Below are 18,119 nucleotides of genomic sequence, written 5' to 3'. Positions count from 1 at the left end.
TTGTATGACACTCTTTTAATGGAGACATTAATCTGCTTTGTTGTCATCAACAATGATTGCCAGCCTTTTATTTACAGTTTAGTTATGGACATAACTATTTTTGGTTATACTCTTAAGTGGTTGATTTTTGCCCTGGAGAATACCCTGAATGAGCTCATTTTATATCAGTCACTGAGGCGTCAGCAAGTATCCAGCTTATGTGAATTCATATAAATCACTGCCCAGCGCATATCTTCTGTGAGAAAAATAAACTGCTAAGAATGTTGTGGCTAATAACTAATTTTGTTTCTCCACTGTGGCTTGGTCCAGCTTTTATAATAAATAATGAGAAAATAGATTGTGTAATTTGGAAGAATTGACATCTAAACAATAGGTTTATTTACCAAGGGAATGTCTAAAGAAACATTTTGCAATACTCAAAATTACTTTTATAGGTTTTGCAACTTCAGCATGGAATTCATAAGCATTTGAAGCAACTGCCAAACCCTCACAGGAAGATTGAGCTGGAGGTTTTTTCAGAAGAATTTAATTTGTTTATAATGCATGAGCCTTCCTAACCTCATTCAGAGATGAGCTGCTGTTGAAATTTTTGTGTTTAACAACACAAGAGAATCTGTTTGGCTCAATACGCAGTATCTCAGATCCATACCCAAGATTCATGCAGAGTATATCTAACCCAGGAGGCCTTCTGTAAATTGAGTACACATTACACATGAATTGATTCTGCACAGATACTCAAGCAGTCTGGGAAATAATAACAAGGACGTTATCAATTATGCCTCAAGCCACTATAGGCTTTGTATCATGAGAGATTCCAGAAGCGTCAGCTTTGTCTAATTGTCACTAGCAACAAAAATATTAATTTATTGCACCTTTGAAATCTCAGAAGAAATCTCTAAACCACTAACGAATGGGGAAAAAACATTGAGTTCATCCCTCAAGCAGCCTAATTCTGCCATTATAACAAACATATATGCTTTTTGAATATCCCTAATGTTTTTGTCTAATCTGCCTGGCAGATTATTCCAAACAAAGCTAGGTCCTCGAAGGATAGTCAGTAACAGGCATTTGAACAGATCTGAGGATTTTTAAAATTCATTCTCGAGATGTGGGCATCACTGGCAAGGCTGGCATTATTGCCCATCCCTAGTTGCCCTGATATGGTGGTGGTGGGCTGACTTCTTGAACCATTGCAGTCGTGTTATTTGTTTTTGTAGCGGTTTGATTCAGCTGAGTGTCTTGATAGGGCATTTCAGAGGGCAGTTGAGAGTCATCCACATCATTGTGGGATTGGAGTCACATGTAGGCCAGACTGGGTAAGAACGGCAGTTTCCTTCCCTAAAGAACATTAGTGAGCCAGATGGGTTCTTATGACAATCCAATAGCTTCATGGACACTTTTTTACTGATACCAGCTTTTTATTTCGAGATTTAAAAAAAAAATTGAATTCAGTTTCTTGAACTGCCATGGGATTTGAACTCGCATTCTCTGGATTATTAGTGCAGTAATATAACCACTACTCTAGCGTACCCATTTGTAGTGTACAAAACCCTATTGCCCACCATGACCCATTCCACTGCACAGTACCAGATGCAAATCTTAGTTGCTGTGGTTTCACTTCACTCCCGGTTAGATAAATAAAATATACCAAAGACTTTAGGTGATGAAGAATATTTCTTGTTCACTCTTGTTGTGATCTTGCTGTTGGAAGCAGAGACTTCTTAGAAAGGAAACAAAAAGGACCTATATCACTTGGTGATGCTGATGTCCAAATGAAGGAGGAGCAGGATTTGTTTGTAACCTTGGTACTGGCTTTGAAAAACAGAAGAAGGGTGATGTCAAGTTTTTGCACTCATCGGTACTCTACCTGACAGTCCCGCAATTTGAGCAACTATACTAGAGGCTTTTTCTTTTATGGGAAATGTAGCTAACAGTTTGAAGATTTACATTCTTCTTAATTCCACATCCTCCACAATTCATAGAAGTATAGCCCAGCTATCCAGGGGCTTCTACCATGGATCCAGCCCCATCATCGCTGCTGAGCTGACGGATGGGAATCTAGTAGTAGTATTCTCATATTGATCATTAATAGTTATATTATTTCTTTGTATTTAATTCAGTTTCTGTCAAATTTTGTTGGCTTCACAGATTTTTTTTTTTAAAAGCAATTACATTCTCACTGAATTCTTGAACAGTGCCCACTATCTAGTTTGGTTTTGAACAAGGTGTAAAGTATTCAGTTGACTCCATCCTTTTTTGCATCTTGGGGTAAGTGAATGTATGCTTACCTTACTGCAGGTTAGTTTTTCTACATGTCATACCTATATCACCCTTCAGCTCCCAGGGGATACCCACGAATTCTGCCTCCAACAAAGGTGTGGGCACCACAACTCCTCCCCTTCAGGGCTCCTGTCTAAAAGGTTCCAACTCCCTGAATTCAGTAGTTCGCAGCTGTGATGGCTGCTTTCATCCCTGACTGTGGAGCCTCCTGTTCATGCATCTTTATAGGTTCATCCCAAGGAAATTGCTCTGCGGACCATTCAACTCGACCAAGAGGATGAGGAAGATGATGATATTGCAAGTCTGCACTGGTCAGTCTGATGATGGTAAAGCTGTTTCGATGTGGGTGGCCCAGAGTCTTAACATTGTGACCCCTGCACTGGAACTTCTGTCTTTGCTCGGTTTTGGGGGACATCATCTTTGACCTTTTGTGGATCACGTCTTTTGGTCTTCTCTCTGAACATTTTCCAGGCGAGTTTGTGTGGACGTGCCTATACAGTTCCCACTTTAGGCTAAGGTAATTAGAACCTGCTGGATCCTTGGTGCTACCACTAATTAACCTGCTAGACATTCCCACTGTCTGCTGATTCAGAAGCCATATTCCAGTTGCTAAACTGGTATGGCAAGACATCCACTCAGCAGACTTTCCCCACATCACCTGATTGTGATTCTGAATGCTTGGCTTCATCGAGCAATAAGGGTCTTGGTGCATGACGTGGTATGTCAAGAATTGAAACAGGAGGACCTAGACAACATCCATGATTGTACTGAAAAGTGGCAGGGAACATTCATGCCACATAAGTAATGACCATCTCCAACAAAAGAGGCCCAACCTGTTCCCCTGACTTCAGTGGTACCGACATTGTCCCATCTCCCACCATCAACATTTTGGGGGTCACCATGGACTAGCCATATTAATGAGCTGGCTAAAGAGTAAGGCAGCGGCTGGACATTTGGCATTGAGTGGCTCATCTCAGAATTGCTTCACCATCTACCAGATTCAAGTCAAGAGTGTGATGAATACTCATCACTCGCCAGGATGGAAGCAGCTGCAGCAACACTCAAGAAGCTCAACACTATCTAAAACAGAGCAGTCTGCTTGATTGGCATCCTTGCCACTGGATTCAACATCCACTTCCTCCATAACTGGAACACTGGTTGCAGTATTTACTATCTGTAGGATGCATTGCAGTAACTCACCAAAATTACTTGAACAGCATCTCCTAGCCCTAGGACCTCTATCACTGAGAACAAGTGCTGTCAAGTCATGAGAATACTATCAGCTCCAAGTTCCCCTCCAAGTCATACATCATCCTAACTTGAACATATATCGCTGTTCCTTCTAAATGGGTCAAAATCGTGGACTGCAGCGGTTTAAGTTGAAAGCCCACCATTGCCTCAGGGGAATGAAGGATGGGCAATAAATGAGCCTTACCAGTGTTGCCAACATCCCTCGAAAAAGAATTGATAAAAAGAGGTTTGCATCCCACTAAATTCATTGGGCTGGTGGGGTTTCCTTACTGACTGGCATTGCCAACTCCAGGATTATCCTGCAATGCAAAGATAACCCCCAAAGTCCTTGAACATGTTGCCGCCTCATAAATCCATGCATATCTTTCCCACATCTCTATGTTTGAACCTATCCAATTAGGTTTCCACCCCTTCCCCAGCACTGAAACGGCCCTTATCAAAGTCACAAATGAGAGCCCCTGTGACTGAAAGTGGTGCACCACCCTTCCTCATCCATCTCGATCCCCCAGCAGCCTTTGACACGGTTGACAATACGATCCTCCTCGACCGCCTCTCCTCTATTGTCCAGCTGAATGGGGTTGTACTTGCCTAGTTCCACTCTTAGCTAACCAGTTGATGCCAGAGAATCTCCTACAATAGCTTCTCTTTCCACCTCGCATCATTACCTCAAGTCCCCCCTCCTATTTTTTATCTACATGCTGCCCGTCAGCGACGTCATCTGCGGACTTGATGTCAGGTTCTACGTGTATGCTGACGACACCCAGCTCTGCCTTACTACCACCTCTCTCGACCCCTCCACTGCCTCTGTGTTGTCAAACTGCTCGTCCCAGATCCAGTTCTGGATGAGCCGCAATTTCCTTCAATTAAATGTTGGGAAGACTGAAACCATTAGCTTCTGCCTCCGCCACAAAATCCATTCCCTTGCCACCGATTCCTCCCCCTCCCTGACCACTGTCTCAGGCTAAACCAGGCTGTAACTGCAGTGTCCTATTTGACCATGAGCTGAACTTCTGACCCTGTCAGTCAGCTTCTGACTCCGTCAGTCAGCTTCTGACTCCATCACAAAAACCGCCTACTTCACCTCCATAACATAGCCGGTCTCTACAACTGCCTCAGCTTACCTCCTGCTGAAACCCTCATCCATGGTTTTGTTACCTCCAGACTCGACTATTCCAACGGTCTCCTGGTTTGCCTCCCACCTTCCACCCTCCATAAACTTGGAGCTCATCCAAAACTCAGCTGCCCATATCCTAACTCGCACCAAGTCCTGCCCACCCATCACCCTTGTGCTCGCTGACCGACATTGGCTCCCAGTCTAATGCCTTGATTTAAAAATTCTCATTCTAGTGTTCAAATCCTGCCATGGCCTCGCCTCTCCTTATCTCTGCAAAGCTCCTCCAGCCCTATAACCCTCCAAGAACTCTTGTGTTCCTCCAACTTTGGCCTCGTGCACCCCCTCTCCCATCACCGGGGGCCGAGACATCAGTCATATCGGCCCTAAACTATGAAATTCCCTCCCGAAACATCTCTCTCACTGTCTCATCCTCGGCATCAATTTTTGTCTGACTACATTCCTGTGAGGCACTTTGGGACTTTTACCTATGTTAAAGGCATTATGTAAATACAAGTTGTTGTTGTGGTAAAGGCTGTTAAATCATTCCCTACTCCTGTTGAGGACCTTCTCTAGACCACACTGTTGCAGCAGAAATGTGGATGCCTTCAGTATGGATGCCAGGGAGGTTTGTTCCATTAATTAGTATTGCATTGCTGGCTGATGGAGCCCCAATTGTTCTTGCACTGGATGTGATGACTGGAAACAACATCAGTTAATTGATAGAGTTAAAGCATTTTTATTGTAGTTAATTAGTAAGAATGAAAATGGTTATAGAAATAATACACTCCCAGAAAAGGCAAGGGCCAACAGCACTGTGCTGGGCTGTCAAAAGAAAGGCTTACAATGACCATGCATCTGAATGAGACTGTAATGCAAATAAACCGTGTCGATATAAGGTTTCATCATTGAATCCAACGAGGCTTTCATAGTCATTGTTTTCGTGAGGGGGTTCAATATGAAGGAACACTGCTTTGAACATACTTACGTGAAGTGTCTTATCTTTATTTCAGGAGAAGAATTCATTCCTCAACTATAATGTGTCGTGCATTTTGACAATGCCACAGTATATGAGACAAGGATTTGGAAAAATGCTCATTGACTTCAGTAAGTATTGAAGGGTGATGGCTGTGACTATTTGGGCTTTTGCTGCCAGACATTCAACTGTCTAAGTGTGGTTTTGCTGCATGATGCCCCATTTACAGATGCCTGGTTTGTTGTAGAAGCTGACTATAAATCAACAATTTATTTCGATTCTGTGACAGCATTGAGCATATCCACCTCTGGAGTAGGTTGTTACGTTGCCAGTGAAAGAATAAATTAGTGGTGGGCTCACAGCCCTCCCTTCTCAGTTTATGTACATATGTATATATAACATAAGCCCCATTCCAGAGACTTGAGTCCATAATCTAGGCTGACACGTCAGTGAGTACTGAGGGAGTGCTGCACTGTCGGAGGTGCCATCTTTCGGCTGAAATGTTAAACTGAGGTCCCGTCTACGCTCTCAGGTGGACGTAAAAGATCCCATGGCACTATTCGAAGAAGAGCAGAGTTCTCCCTGGTGTCTTGGCCAATATTTATCCCCCAACCAACATCACTAAAACAGATTTTCTGGTCATTATCACATTGCTGTTTGTGGGACCTTGCAGTGTACAAATTGGTTTCCACGTTTCCTACATTACAACAGTGACTACACTTCAAAAGTACTTAATTGGCTGTAAGTGCTTTGGAACGTCTTGAGGTCATGAAAGGCTCCATATCAATGCAGGGCTTCATATACAAATTTGTCCAGCAGTAGAAACCGAGTATTGCCGACTTTGTTGTGAACTTTTTTTGCACTGAATTTCAGCATATCGAATGCTTAATTGCTTTCTGAGCATATTTAGAGCATAGTATCAAGCCAACCTATTGTGTTTGTAATATATTACTAATTTTGAGCTCATCCAAAACTCTGCTGCCTGTATGCTAACTCACACCAAGTCCCGTCCTCCCATCACCCCTGTGCTCGCTGACCTACGTTGGCTCCCAGTCCGGGAATGCCTCGATTTTTAAAATTCTCAGCCTCGTTTTCAAATCCTTCCATGGCCTCACCACCCCCTTTCCTCCCCACCCCCGATCTCTGCACCCTCCTCCACCCCTACAACCCTCTCCTGCGTTCCTCCAATTCTTGCCTCTTACGCATTCCCGATTTTAATCGCTTCACCATTGGAGGCCGTGTCTTCAGCTGCCTAGGCCCTAAGCTGTGGAATTCCCTTCCTAAACCTCTTCGCCTCTCTACTCATCTCTCCTCCTTTAAGACGTTCCTTAAAACCTACCCCTTTGACCAAGCTTTTGGTCGCCTGTCCTAATACCTCCTTATGTGGCTCGGTGTCAAATTTTGTTTGATAACATAACTGTGAAGCGTATTGGGACGTTTTGCTATGTTAAAGGCGCTATGTAAATTCAAGTTGTTGTTAGGGAACTTAAGTTAGGTAAATTGATTCTTCAACACAGTATAATAACCACTGTATGATCATAGTTTGTCATTTTATTCAAAAGAGTAAATTTAAAGTTCTGTGCAAAGTTTGAAAGTCATTACATTTTTATTGTTCATAAACAAACTTGGATTTAGAAATGTATTGCAAGTTAGTCAAATGCAAAGATGATATTAAATGAAGGAGAAGTTTGATTCTGATGAAGTGGCCATGGAACTACAGAAGGATCTAGAGAAAATTTACAAGTGGGCAGAGTTATTATGGCAGTTAAGTGCAAAGTGTTACACTTTGGATGAGAAAAAAATGAGACTTCATGAACAGTGTCACACTGGCTAAGGAAAGAGGGTGAAAGAAATCTCGGAATGATAGTAGACTCAACCCTTGTGTCCACTCATTGGGAAGCAGTAATCAACAAAGCAAACAGAATGCTAAGCTAAAAGCAAAATACTGTGGGTGCTCGAAATCTGAAATAATAACACAATGCTGGAAATACTTAGGAGGTCAGGCAGCATCTGTGGAGATAGAAACAGAGTTAATGTTTCAGGTCGATGACCTTTTGTCAGACTGCTAAGCTATATAGCCAAATCAGTAAAGTCTGAGGCCATCTTGCTGAAGCTGGATAGCACTCTGGTCAGGCTGCACGTTGAATACAGCATTCAGTTCTAGTCACTGAAACAAAAGCTCTGGACTCATTCAAAAAGCAGCTGAGTACTGTGATGGTTTCTATGGAAGGATGAGCTACATGGACTAAATAGCCTCCTTCATCTGTGCTGATCTTTATGAACACTATCCCTATTTCATGGCATTCAGCAATATTGCTGTAATTCTCAGAACTCCTCTACCACTCCTGAAGAATTTTATTTCACAGATTTCTGTGTAAAACTGCAAGTATTCTTTCCATTGAATATTCCTTTTACTAGTTTGTGCCAATGGCCCCTTGTCCTACAATCAAAGTTTAACTTGAAATGTATTGTATATTTTTCTCCAGTTCCCTGCAACTTTCAAAAGAAAGTGCGTTGGCTCAAAGTTGACATGGGTGGACAGCAATGAAGAACACACAGTTAACGTTAACATACTGAAGTGGTTAATATGCTTTTATGTGTTGAGAATGAGAAATATGACCATACATGGTAAAATGAAGTGGCGCCTATTGGTTAATTCAAACTTTATTTAGGATGAAGGAGAAGTCACAAGACACTAACATATCTTTACAGATTAAGTTTAGTCAGTTTACATTGTCTTATGGGGTACTTCATACATTTCTGTTTGTATGAGTATATTGACTGCTGGTTAGTGGTAAATGCTTTGTGGCGTGGTACATGAGGCTGTTGCAGAGGATTATTAGTTGAATCTTTGTAGAAGGGAAAAGGGCCAGATATTCTGGACTTGATTACTTCTCCTCCCAACTGTTGCAGGATTTTGGGGTCTCTTGATTTTATGGCTGAGCTGCCTGGCCCTTTCTTTGTGGTCGATGTTGAGGATTTTTGGGGATGATTATGTGAGTTACATCTCTAAGAAACTGATCCAGATTACCTGGTGTTTCACCTCTTCTTAGCAGAGGTTGTACATCAACACTTTGGATTGGCAGAAAACCCACATATGCTTCAGCTACATTTTTGTTGTGGAAGTAATTTGTGTGTTGTCATAGCATAAGGATGTACACCTTCTTGCCGTCAACAGTGGGCCATTTAAAATGTCTTGATCTTTCAGATGTGAGTTGGCAGATAATTACTGTACCATAGCTATGAATTTGGAAAGTGCTGCAAGCTCCACAAAATGAATTCACTTTTGTAACATGATTTTTTTTCTTCTTGGAAAAGGCTATTTGCTGTCCAAAGTAGAAGAAAAGGTTGGTTCCCCAGAACGTCCCCTGTCCGACCTGGGGCTCATCAGCTACCGCAGCTATTGGAAGGAAGTGCTACTACGTTATTTGCACAACTTCCAGGGCAAGGAAATTTCTATCAAAGGTGAAAATGGATCAGCATTTGGATTTTAATAATTTCAGTCTGAATCCTATGATTTTGGTTTGAAGTATTTTGAAGCTGTTTTATTTTTCTTGTTTCCTTTGATTGTTTATTGCTCATAGAAACAGACCAGTTTCATTCAGAACACTTCAAAATTTCCCATTAATTATGCATAATGTACTGTGCAACATATCTCCTGGCTGTGTTGTCTGTGTTCTTGCTGAGGTTAATGAGATAAAATGGTATGCTAGTTATCTAATTTTTTGACTACTTCCCCCGCTCCGTGCACCATCCCAACCCAACAGCACTGCAGGTAATTGTAGTTCCCCAAATGCAATCGACTAACTCAGCACACACCAGGAATCAAAATGTGGGACCTTCTGGTTTGTATGGCTTAGTACAACACTAACTGGTGCCTTTACCAACAAGGCAATTAGGGAAGCCCAGCGATCTGTGTACAGACAGTACAGTGATGGGATAAAAGGCTGATACTCCAACGCACTGTGCCAGAAAGTGAGAACATACAGATTTATGCCTCTGTTTCCTTCATCTGCTGAGTTCTTGTTGTTAGTTTTGCTGAATCATAGAATGGTTACAGCACAGAAGGAGGCCATTTGGCCCATTGAGCCCGTGCCGGCTCTTTGTAAGAGCAATCCAGTTAGTCCCATTCCCCTGCTCTTTCACCTTAGCCTTGCAAATTTTTTCCCTTCAAGTATTTATCCAATTCCTTTTTGAAAGTCATGATTGAATCTGCTTCCACCGCCCTTTCAGGCAACGCATTCCAGATCATAACCACTCGCTGCATAAAAAATGTGTTCCTCACCGCCTTTGATTCTTTTGCCAATCACCTTAAATCTGTGTCCTCTGGTTCTCAACCTTTCTGCCAATGGGAACAGTTTCTCTTTATTTATTTCATCTAAGCCCTTTATGATTTTGAACCCTTCTATCAAATCTCCTCTCATCCTTCTCTGCTCTGTGAAGAAAACAACCTCAGCTTCTCCAGTCTATCCACATAACTGAAGTCCCTCATCCCTGGAACCATTCTAATAAATCTTCTCTAAGGCCTTCACATCCTTCCTAAAGTGTGGTGCCCAAATTTGGACACAATACTCCAGTTGTGGCCAAGCCAGTGTTTCATAAAGGTTCAACATAACTTCCTTGCTTTTGTACTCTATGCCTCTATCTTTGAAGCCCAGGGTCCCTAATGCTTTTTTAACTGCTTTCACAACCTGTCCTGCCACCTTCAAAGACCCTACAGGTCTCTCTGTTCTAGCACCTCCTTTAGAATCGTACCATTTAGTTTGTATTGTCTCTCCTCATTCTTCTTGCCAAAATGTATCACTTCGCACTTCTCTGCATTAAATTTCATCTGTCACATGTCTGTCCATTCCACCAGCCTGTCTATGTCCTCTTGAAGTCTATTTCTATCCTTCTCACTCTTTACTACACTTCCAAATTTTGTGTCATCTGCAAGTCTTGAAATTGTGCCCTGTACACCCAAGCCCAAGTCATTAACATATATCAAAAAAAGCAGTGGTCCTCGTACCGACCCCTGACGAACACCACTAATATAACTCCCTCCATTCTGAAAAACAACTGTTCACCACTACTCTGTTTCCTGTCACTTAACCAATTTCGTATCCATGCTGCCACTGCCCTTTTTATTCCACGGGCTTCAATTTTGTTGACAAGCCTATTATACAGCACTTTATCAGATGCCTTTTGAAAGTCCATATCATCCGCATTGCCCTCATCAACCTTCTCTGTTACCTCATCAAAAAACTCAATCAAGTTAGTTAAACACGAATTGCCTTTAACAAATCCATGCTGGCTTTCCTTTATTAATCCACACTTGTCCAAGTGACTATTAATCCGGGACAAAATTATTGTTTCTAAAGGTTCCCCACCAGCGAGGTTAAACCGACTGGCTTGTAGTTGCCAGGTTTATCCTTACACCCTTTTTTGAGCAAGGGTGTAACATTTGCAATTCTCCAGTCCTCTGGCACCACCCCCTCTGCAATTTCCACCCTTACTTCCCTTAGCAATTTAGGATGCATCCCATCCGGACCAGGTGACTTACCTACTTTTAAGTACAGCCAGCCTTTCTAGTATCTCCTCCTTATCAATTGTTAGCCCATCCAGTATCTCAACTACCTCCTCTTTTAATGTGACTTTGGCAGCATCTTCTTCTTTGGTAAAGACAGATGCAAAGTACTCATTTAGAACCTCTGCCTCCATGCGTTGATCTCCTTTTTGGTCCCTAATTGGCCCCACCCCTCCTCTTACCACCCGTTTACTATTTATATGCCTATAGAAGACTTTTGGATTCCTTTTTATATTAGCAGTCAGTCTATTCTCATACACTCTCTTTGCCCCTCTTTCCTTTTTCACTTCTCTGTACCTTCTATATTCTGCCTGGTTCTCACTTGTATTATCAACCTGGCATCTGACATATGCCCCCTTTTTCTGCTTCATCTTACTCTCTATCTCTTTCGTCATCAATCCTTAATCAATACTGCCACTCCCCCACCCCCTTCCTTCCCTGCCTTTCCTGAATACCTTGTATCCAGGAATATTTAGTACCCAATCCTGCCTTTTTTTGAGCCAGGTCTCCGTTATGGCTACTGCATCATATTCCCGTGTAGCTATTTGCACCTGCAGCTCACCAACCTTATTTACCACGCTTCATGCGTTAACACACATGCACTCTAAACCTATCTTGGACCTTCTCGTATTCTCTTCGTCTGATCCCACCTAATCCTGTACTATTTCTTACTCTAGTGCTATCTATCTCTCCCAACCCTTTTTTGCACGTTTCTTCTTTCTGATGCTACATCCTGGTGCCCATCCCCCTGCCAATTAGTTCAAACCCTCCCCCACAGCACTAGTGAACCTCCCTGCGAGGACATTGGTCCCAGCTCTGTTTGAGGTGCAACCTGTCTGTCTTGATAGGTCCCTCCTGCCCCAGAACTGATCCCAATGCTCCAAGAATCTGAACCCACCCCCTTGCATCATGTCTCGAGCCACACATTAATCTGCCTTATCTTCCTATTTCTGTACTCACTAGTGCGTGGCACTGGGAGTAATCCAGAAGTTACTACTGTTTAAGGTCCTGCTTTTTAACTTCCTCCCTAGCTCCTGAAACTCTGACCACAGGACCTCATCCCTTTTCTTTCCTATGTTGTTGGTACCCACATGGACCACGACTTCTGGCTGTTCCCCCTCCTCCTGCAGAATGTTCTACACCCTCTCCGTGATGTCCTTTACCTTGGCACCAGGGAGGCAACACACCATGCTGGATTCATGTCGGCGATCAAAGAAACGCCTGTCTGTCCCCCTGACTATCGAGTCCCTTATGACTACTGCATTTCTACACTTCACTGCCTCCTGTGTAGTCCTTTGCCCCATGGTGCTATGCTCAGGACTGCACTCCTTCGAGGTGTCGTCACCCTCACTGGTATTCAATGCTGAATACCGGTTTGAGAGTGGCCACACACCCAGAAGATTCCTGCACTGCCTGCCTCTTCCAACCCTTTCGAATGGCCACCCACTTGCTATCCTGAACTCTCTGTGGCTGTGGGTTGACCACCCCTGGAATGTACGATTCAGGAAACCTTCAGCCTCCCTTATGCTCTGCAATGACTCCAGCTGCCCCTCAAGCTCAGAAACGCTCAGCTTGAGCTGAAGCAATTGGAGGCATTTGCTGCACATATGGCCCTCCAGGACACGTGAAGCATCCTGAAGTTCCCACATGGCGCAGGAATTGCAGGCAATGGATCTTGGCTGCCCGTCCATTATATTTAGAAACCATTTTTTTTCTAAACTCCCTTTAGATACTTGGTTATTATTAATTCATTTACTGTTTACTTATCCTGATTAACCTACCCTTTTATTCTGGGTCTCTCAGGGCTCCTCCTCTCTGTTCGCTGTGACGTCTCTGTGATGCCTCTCTCTCTCTTCTTAGTGAATGTGGCTCCTCCCCTGGTGTCCGCATCGCTTCTCTGTAAGGAGTGAGTGGGGAACAGTATGAGGAAGAATGGTTGGAAAGTTGTCCCCTTCCTTGCAGGCAACTGAAGAGTGGCATTGAGAGGCCCTCGGAGCAGATCTTCTACTATGCCTCTTGGCCAGAGATTGAAATGTGGTATAGAGAGACCTAAAGAGGGGGTGAACATAAAAGCCCCATTAAAAAAGGAAGGTGAAATGGAGGGGAAAAAATAAGGTGGGGCATACAAGCACATAAAATGCGTGGATACAATTATTCAGTTTTTAGAAAGCATCAACTTTAAAAGTATCCTTTCTCCATGATTAAGAACTAGGTAAAATTTTGAATTCTGTAGGGATTTAAAAGTTTGATTTTGGCAATGTTTTTAATTACACAGAAGCAACTACAAAAGTTACATTTATGTAAATGTCTCTTGGTTGCTGAGTATTCTGTTGTTTTTCTTTGAGCAGTTAGGGTGGTGCTTGGAAGCTGAGAGCTGAAACATCAGTCACATCATCGTGCCATCAATGCTAGTTCCAAAAGAGGGGCCAATTATCGGGCACAAGCTGTAAATTTTCTTCCTGAAAGGAGGAAGATTTCTCCATGAATACTTGATAAGGATATTGTAGAACCTTAATTGTAGTAAATGTTTATCACGTTACTCACAGACAGTATGCCAGTAGTTATGCGGGTTATTTACAACACGCCCTGGCAAAATTGATCAATGTGTGATTGTAGTAAAAGATAGTTACGCATCTTTATATACACAATGCTGTTTACTTTGGAAACTAAGCACCTTTTAGTGGATAACTCTTATGGGTAGCAGCATGCAATTCAAATATCCACCAGACATATAGGAGAACACTTCCATTTATCAGTTGCGTTGTAATGCTGTAGCAACCATTTTTCAAAGAGCTTTTGTATAGGAAGTTGTGAAATGCACATCTGAGAATCACTTATTGCAGTCTTCAAATCCTGAAAAACAACGCCAATATTCAGTTACAGGAATTTCTCAAATTCTTGAATGTAAAGATCAATTTATGGATGGCAAATAATACATTTTTTCACCTACATTCTTTTGACATTTGACCAAATTTGTTATAGGATCTGCTAAATCTCCTATATGCTGGAAGAAATTTAAGTTATATATTTCTTATTCAGATAGAAAGTCTAAAATGTGAATGCACCATTTTTCATGCAAATTTCTTTTGCACATCATGAAGTTAGACATTTCACTGCAAGTTATTCAAACAAAATGTTAGTGATTAGAACTTGTGTAAAATAGTACTGCATTCTCTGGAATATGACTACAAGTTTGAGAATACTGGTTTGTTTTTGAAGATTTAATCTACTCTTAACAATCATGTATTCAGAGTACAATTACACTTCAAGTTCAGCTAAACAGCAGTGTAAATACTGAGTCAGGGCCCAATCTGAATCTGATGCGAAGCAGAGTGAAACTCTCTGGAAGGTGTGGTCTCAGATGTCGTTGGAGTAGTATTTTCTTTCAGGACACAACACTGAAATTGTTCTCAATCTACACCGTTTCTTTGTGATCCAGAAGCATTATACATGGACATTTGATACTCAAAGTAACCATTTTAATAACAGTGAGGGTTTACTCAAAGTACCAAACAAACATCTTGTTTTTGCAGAAATAAGTCAAGAGACTGCAGTTAATCCTGTGGACATTGTCAGCACTCTTCAGGCATTACAGATGCTGAAATATTGGAAGGGAAAACACTTGGTTTTAAAACGACAGGTAATTAAACTTTGATTATAAACATAACGTATGCCATTAATTTCCCCTTGCACTTTTCACACCAGAAATAGTGCAGAAATAAGTTACTCTTCACAAATAGCATGAAAAATCACAGGGGGAAGATTTCCTCTTTGTGCTATGTGTAACAAGATCATGTTCTCTATTAGTTGGTTTACAATTTAGTAATGTGCAGCACCTCTTCCCCCAGTTCCCCCTAGAGTTAAACCATATGACAAACTTGTTGGGACTGGTAAAATAGTTATTAAAAGTTCACGCTTGAGCATGATCACTGAAAAGGAAAGAACTTGCATTTATATAGTGCCTTTCAAGTCCACAGGATGTCCCAAAGTGCTTCACAGCCAACAAATTACTTTTGAACTATAGCCACTATTGATTTGTAGGCAGACACAGTAGTCAATTTTCACACAGCCAGGTTGAACAAACAGCAGTGAACTAAATGTCCAGGTTGTCTAGATGATGTTGGTTGAGTGATAAAGGTTGGCCAGGACACCAAGAGAACTCCCCTGCTCTTCATCAAATAGTGCCATAAGATCTTTTACATCCACTTGATTAGGGATCCAAGTTTAACATCTCATTGGAAAGATGGCACCTCTGACATTGCACCACTTCCTCAGTACTGCATTAAAGTATCAACTTATAGTTACATGATCAAAACTGTGGAGTGGGGCTTGAACTTACAACCATCCGACTCAGAAGTGAGAATGCTCTCACTGAGTTAGCCTGACAAGTTTAGCAAAAAAAACTATAGAAAAGGATTTTGAGTGAATCTACTATCCTCAAAATACACAGAGATGTTATTAAATACAGACTTTTTCCTGCGTGCACCTAGAGCAGTTTTGTATTTTTCAGACCCCTTTTGTCAGATGAATTTTGGATTCAGATAACTGCACAGTACTCTTTTACATAAATATTGATTCATTGCACTGATAATTTATAATGTGGCACATTCTTAAGTTGTAATGTTTCTTTGACAAATTGCAAGTTGTTGTTTGATATCGATAAAACGTGCTGGATATATTAATTGTTACATTTATTGTCTGTTTTCACTCAACTCCTTTTCCCATTTCACTTTAGGATCTAATAGATGAGTGGCTGGCCAAAGAAGCAAAACGAACGAATGGGAACAAAACCATAGACTCCAGCTGTTTGAAATGGACGCCACCGAAAGGAACTTAGTTGGCCCTTGTTTCTGTCTCAGCAAAGGCACCACCCTGTAACAGCTAGTGAACACAAAGCAGAAGATCCAGTAGTGAATCTTTAGCCTTACATTGTATTCCTTACCTCTGTTTGTCCTGCAGAGGGCATAGTAAAGCATACTACCCCAGCAAATATAGTATTGTGCTTTTATCCCATTTGTTGTTTGTGGTAGCATTTCCAACAAAGCAGCTTGACACATGTTATTAGGAGAGACAATTGGGCTTGAAATTTATAGTTGTATGATCTGAAATATATCTAAACATTCACAAATTGCCAACTATGTTGTCTGTTTTTTATTTGTTTGAAGGTTGGTGGACTTTTTTTCTTTAATGTTCAACTCGTTCTTAGAAAATGCTGAAGGGCAAAAGAATTTTCTATATCAAAGATGAAGAAGTATTGAGGCAGAAGCCCAGTTTGGATTTTTAAGAAAGAATTTGCTTGTTAAGTCATGTTAAGTTTTTAAAAGACTATTTTAGGTAGGAATGTCCCTAATTCACCTTCTGTCCTAAACGTTGTATGCTTGGCTACTGTTACAGTCCTTAAGCAGTCTTCGAACATGATGGCTTTTATAAATGGGTGTCCTTTATGAATGGTTGGAAAACAGCTGGGGAAGCTAAAGCCACAGTGTTCAATCCTTTATCAGCTTGATGAGCTACTGCTAGTTCCATCAGTATGACAGACACCATCAGCTAATATATTGTAAATGCCATTCAAATTTATATAGAGGCTCCTTATTGAGGAATTGTTAAATACCGTTTATTTTTCATGAGATGGATGGTAAAATAGAAGGTCTTATGACAGGAAATGTAAGGAGTATTTCCTGATTTCCCCAAAAAGTTATGTTGCTGTATCACACAATATTAAAACACAACTTAATAAGGCTTAATTTTGTATTTGAAACTCTAAAACACTGAAGGTAATTCAACTGTTTTGTGATGCCATTGGGAATCTGATGTGATATCAGAGTCTGATGTGATATCAAAGTATCATTTTAACATAAAATGATACTTTATGGGAGGTAACGAAATATGAAAACTTGACCATTGTAAATAAAAATCTGTGGGATATACAGTATACTATTGTCCTCATTTATTAGATCAAACCTATTGTGTTTAAGACACACTCCATCCTCCCCTCTCTCCCACAATTCATTAAGTGGGAATGTATATTATACACAAATCTAAAATGTTTCTAAGTAGTAAAAACAAATCTCGGCCCAAATGGGGGGATGCATATTATATACAGGGGAACTTTATATTGGAAAATTTATGATACAGACAAAACAGGTTTTTGCTGGTGAAGGTGTTGAATGGTTCAAGAGATTTCTATAAAACTGGCCCATTTTACTCTTCTGAAGATATAAACTTGAGAGTTGAGCTGTATTTGATATTGTAGTATGCACAGTTGTCACGTGGTGTCTTAACACTCTTTTAAAGTTATGTCACTGGCAGCTAAACTTAGCACTAAACAAAAGCTTGGAATCTTTGTAAATGGAGCTTTGTTTGGTCTGAGTAGAAGGGTACCTGCCCTACCCTTTAGAATTGAACCGGGGTACACAATTTGTCAGCCTGACATTGCTGTGCCAAAGTTAGAATTGAGGAAGATTGCTGAATTACTTGTTGTACCAAATGTGATGTAATGCTTTCTGTACCTGCTTATGAATAAAGCATGTTGTACAGTGTGTTTTCAGCAGTCGTTGTTAATGATTTTTTAATATCCCAGTTGATGTAATCTGAAGAGACTGTCTAAGTTCCAAGGACTTAATATTTTAGATAAGATTTCTGATTTTGCTGGTTTTTACCTGAGTCACATACCTAAGACGAGTGGCTTATTCCCCCCATGGGCTATTCTTGGAACTAAAACAGCTGACATTTCTATACTGTTCCACGCGTAAAGGAAATTGTCTGAGTGCTTAACAAGGTGGAAAGAAATGGACAAAAAAATTAGGGCACAGAAGGCTGAAGCACAATCCAAGATGTGAATTTTTTTGAGCTTTTGGAAGGGAGTAAAGTAACAAGGCACAGTGGCTTGGGGAGTGAATATCAGAGGACAGAGGCCTAAAGAAATGGAAGGAACA

The 18,119-nt window shown here is 41.2% G+C and overlaps 1 protein-coding gene across 4 annotated transcripts in view; it reads left to right on the top strand.

Annotated features, from left to right (window-relative positions):
• Positions 1-17,723, top strand: part of kat7b (K(lysine) acetyltransferase 7b) — a 79,326-nt gene extending 61,603 nt beyond the window's left edge. For all 4 annotated transcript variants that reach the window (XM_067968994.1, XM_067968993.1, XM_067968995.1 and 1 more), the window contains 4 exons: positions 5,656-5,749; positions 8,937-9,083; positions 14,718-14,824; positions 15,920-17,723. In XM_067968994.1, the coding sequence (XP_067825095.1) occupies positions 5,656-5,749; positions 8,937-9,083; positions 14,718-14,824; positions 15,920-16,021 (450 nt within the window). In that variant the 3' untranslated portion in view covers positions 16,022-17,723. The remainder of the gene's footprint in view (positions 1-5,655; positions 5,750-8,936; positions 9,084-14,717; positions 14,825-15,919) is intronic.
• The last annotated feature ends 396 nt before the right edge of the window (positions 17,724-18,119 follow it).

Source organism: Heptranchias perlo, chromosome 30 (genome assembly GCF_035084215.1).
Source record: "Heptranchias perlo isolate sHepPer1 chromosome 30, sHepPer1.hap1, whole genome shotgun sequence".
NCBI classification, from domain to species: domain Eukaryota; kingdom Metazoa; phylum Chordata; class Chondrichthyes; order Hexanchiformes; family Hexanchidae; genus Heptranchias; species Heptranchias perlo.
Note: the sequence above shows the minus strand (reverse complement) of the source record. Positions and strands in the feature narration are given on the sequence as shown.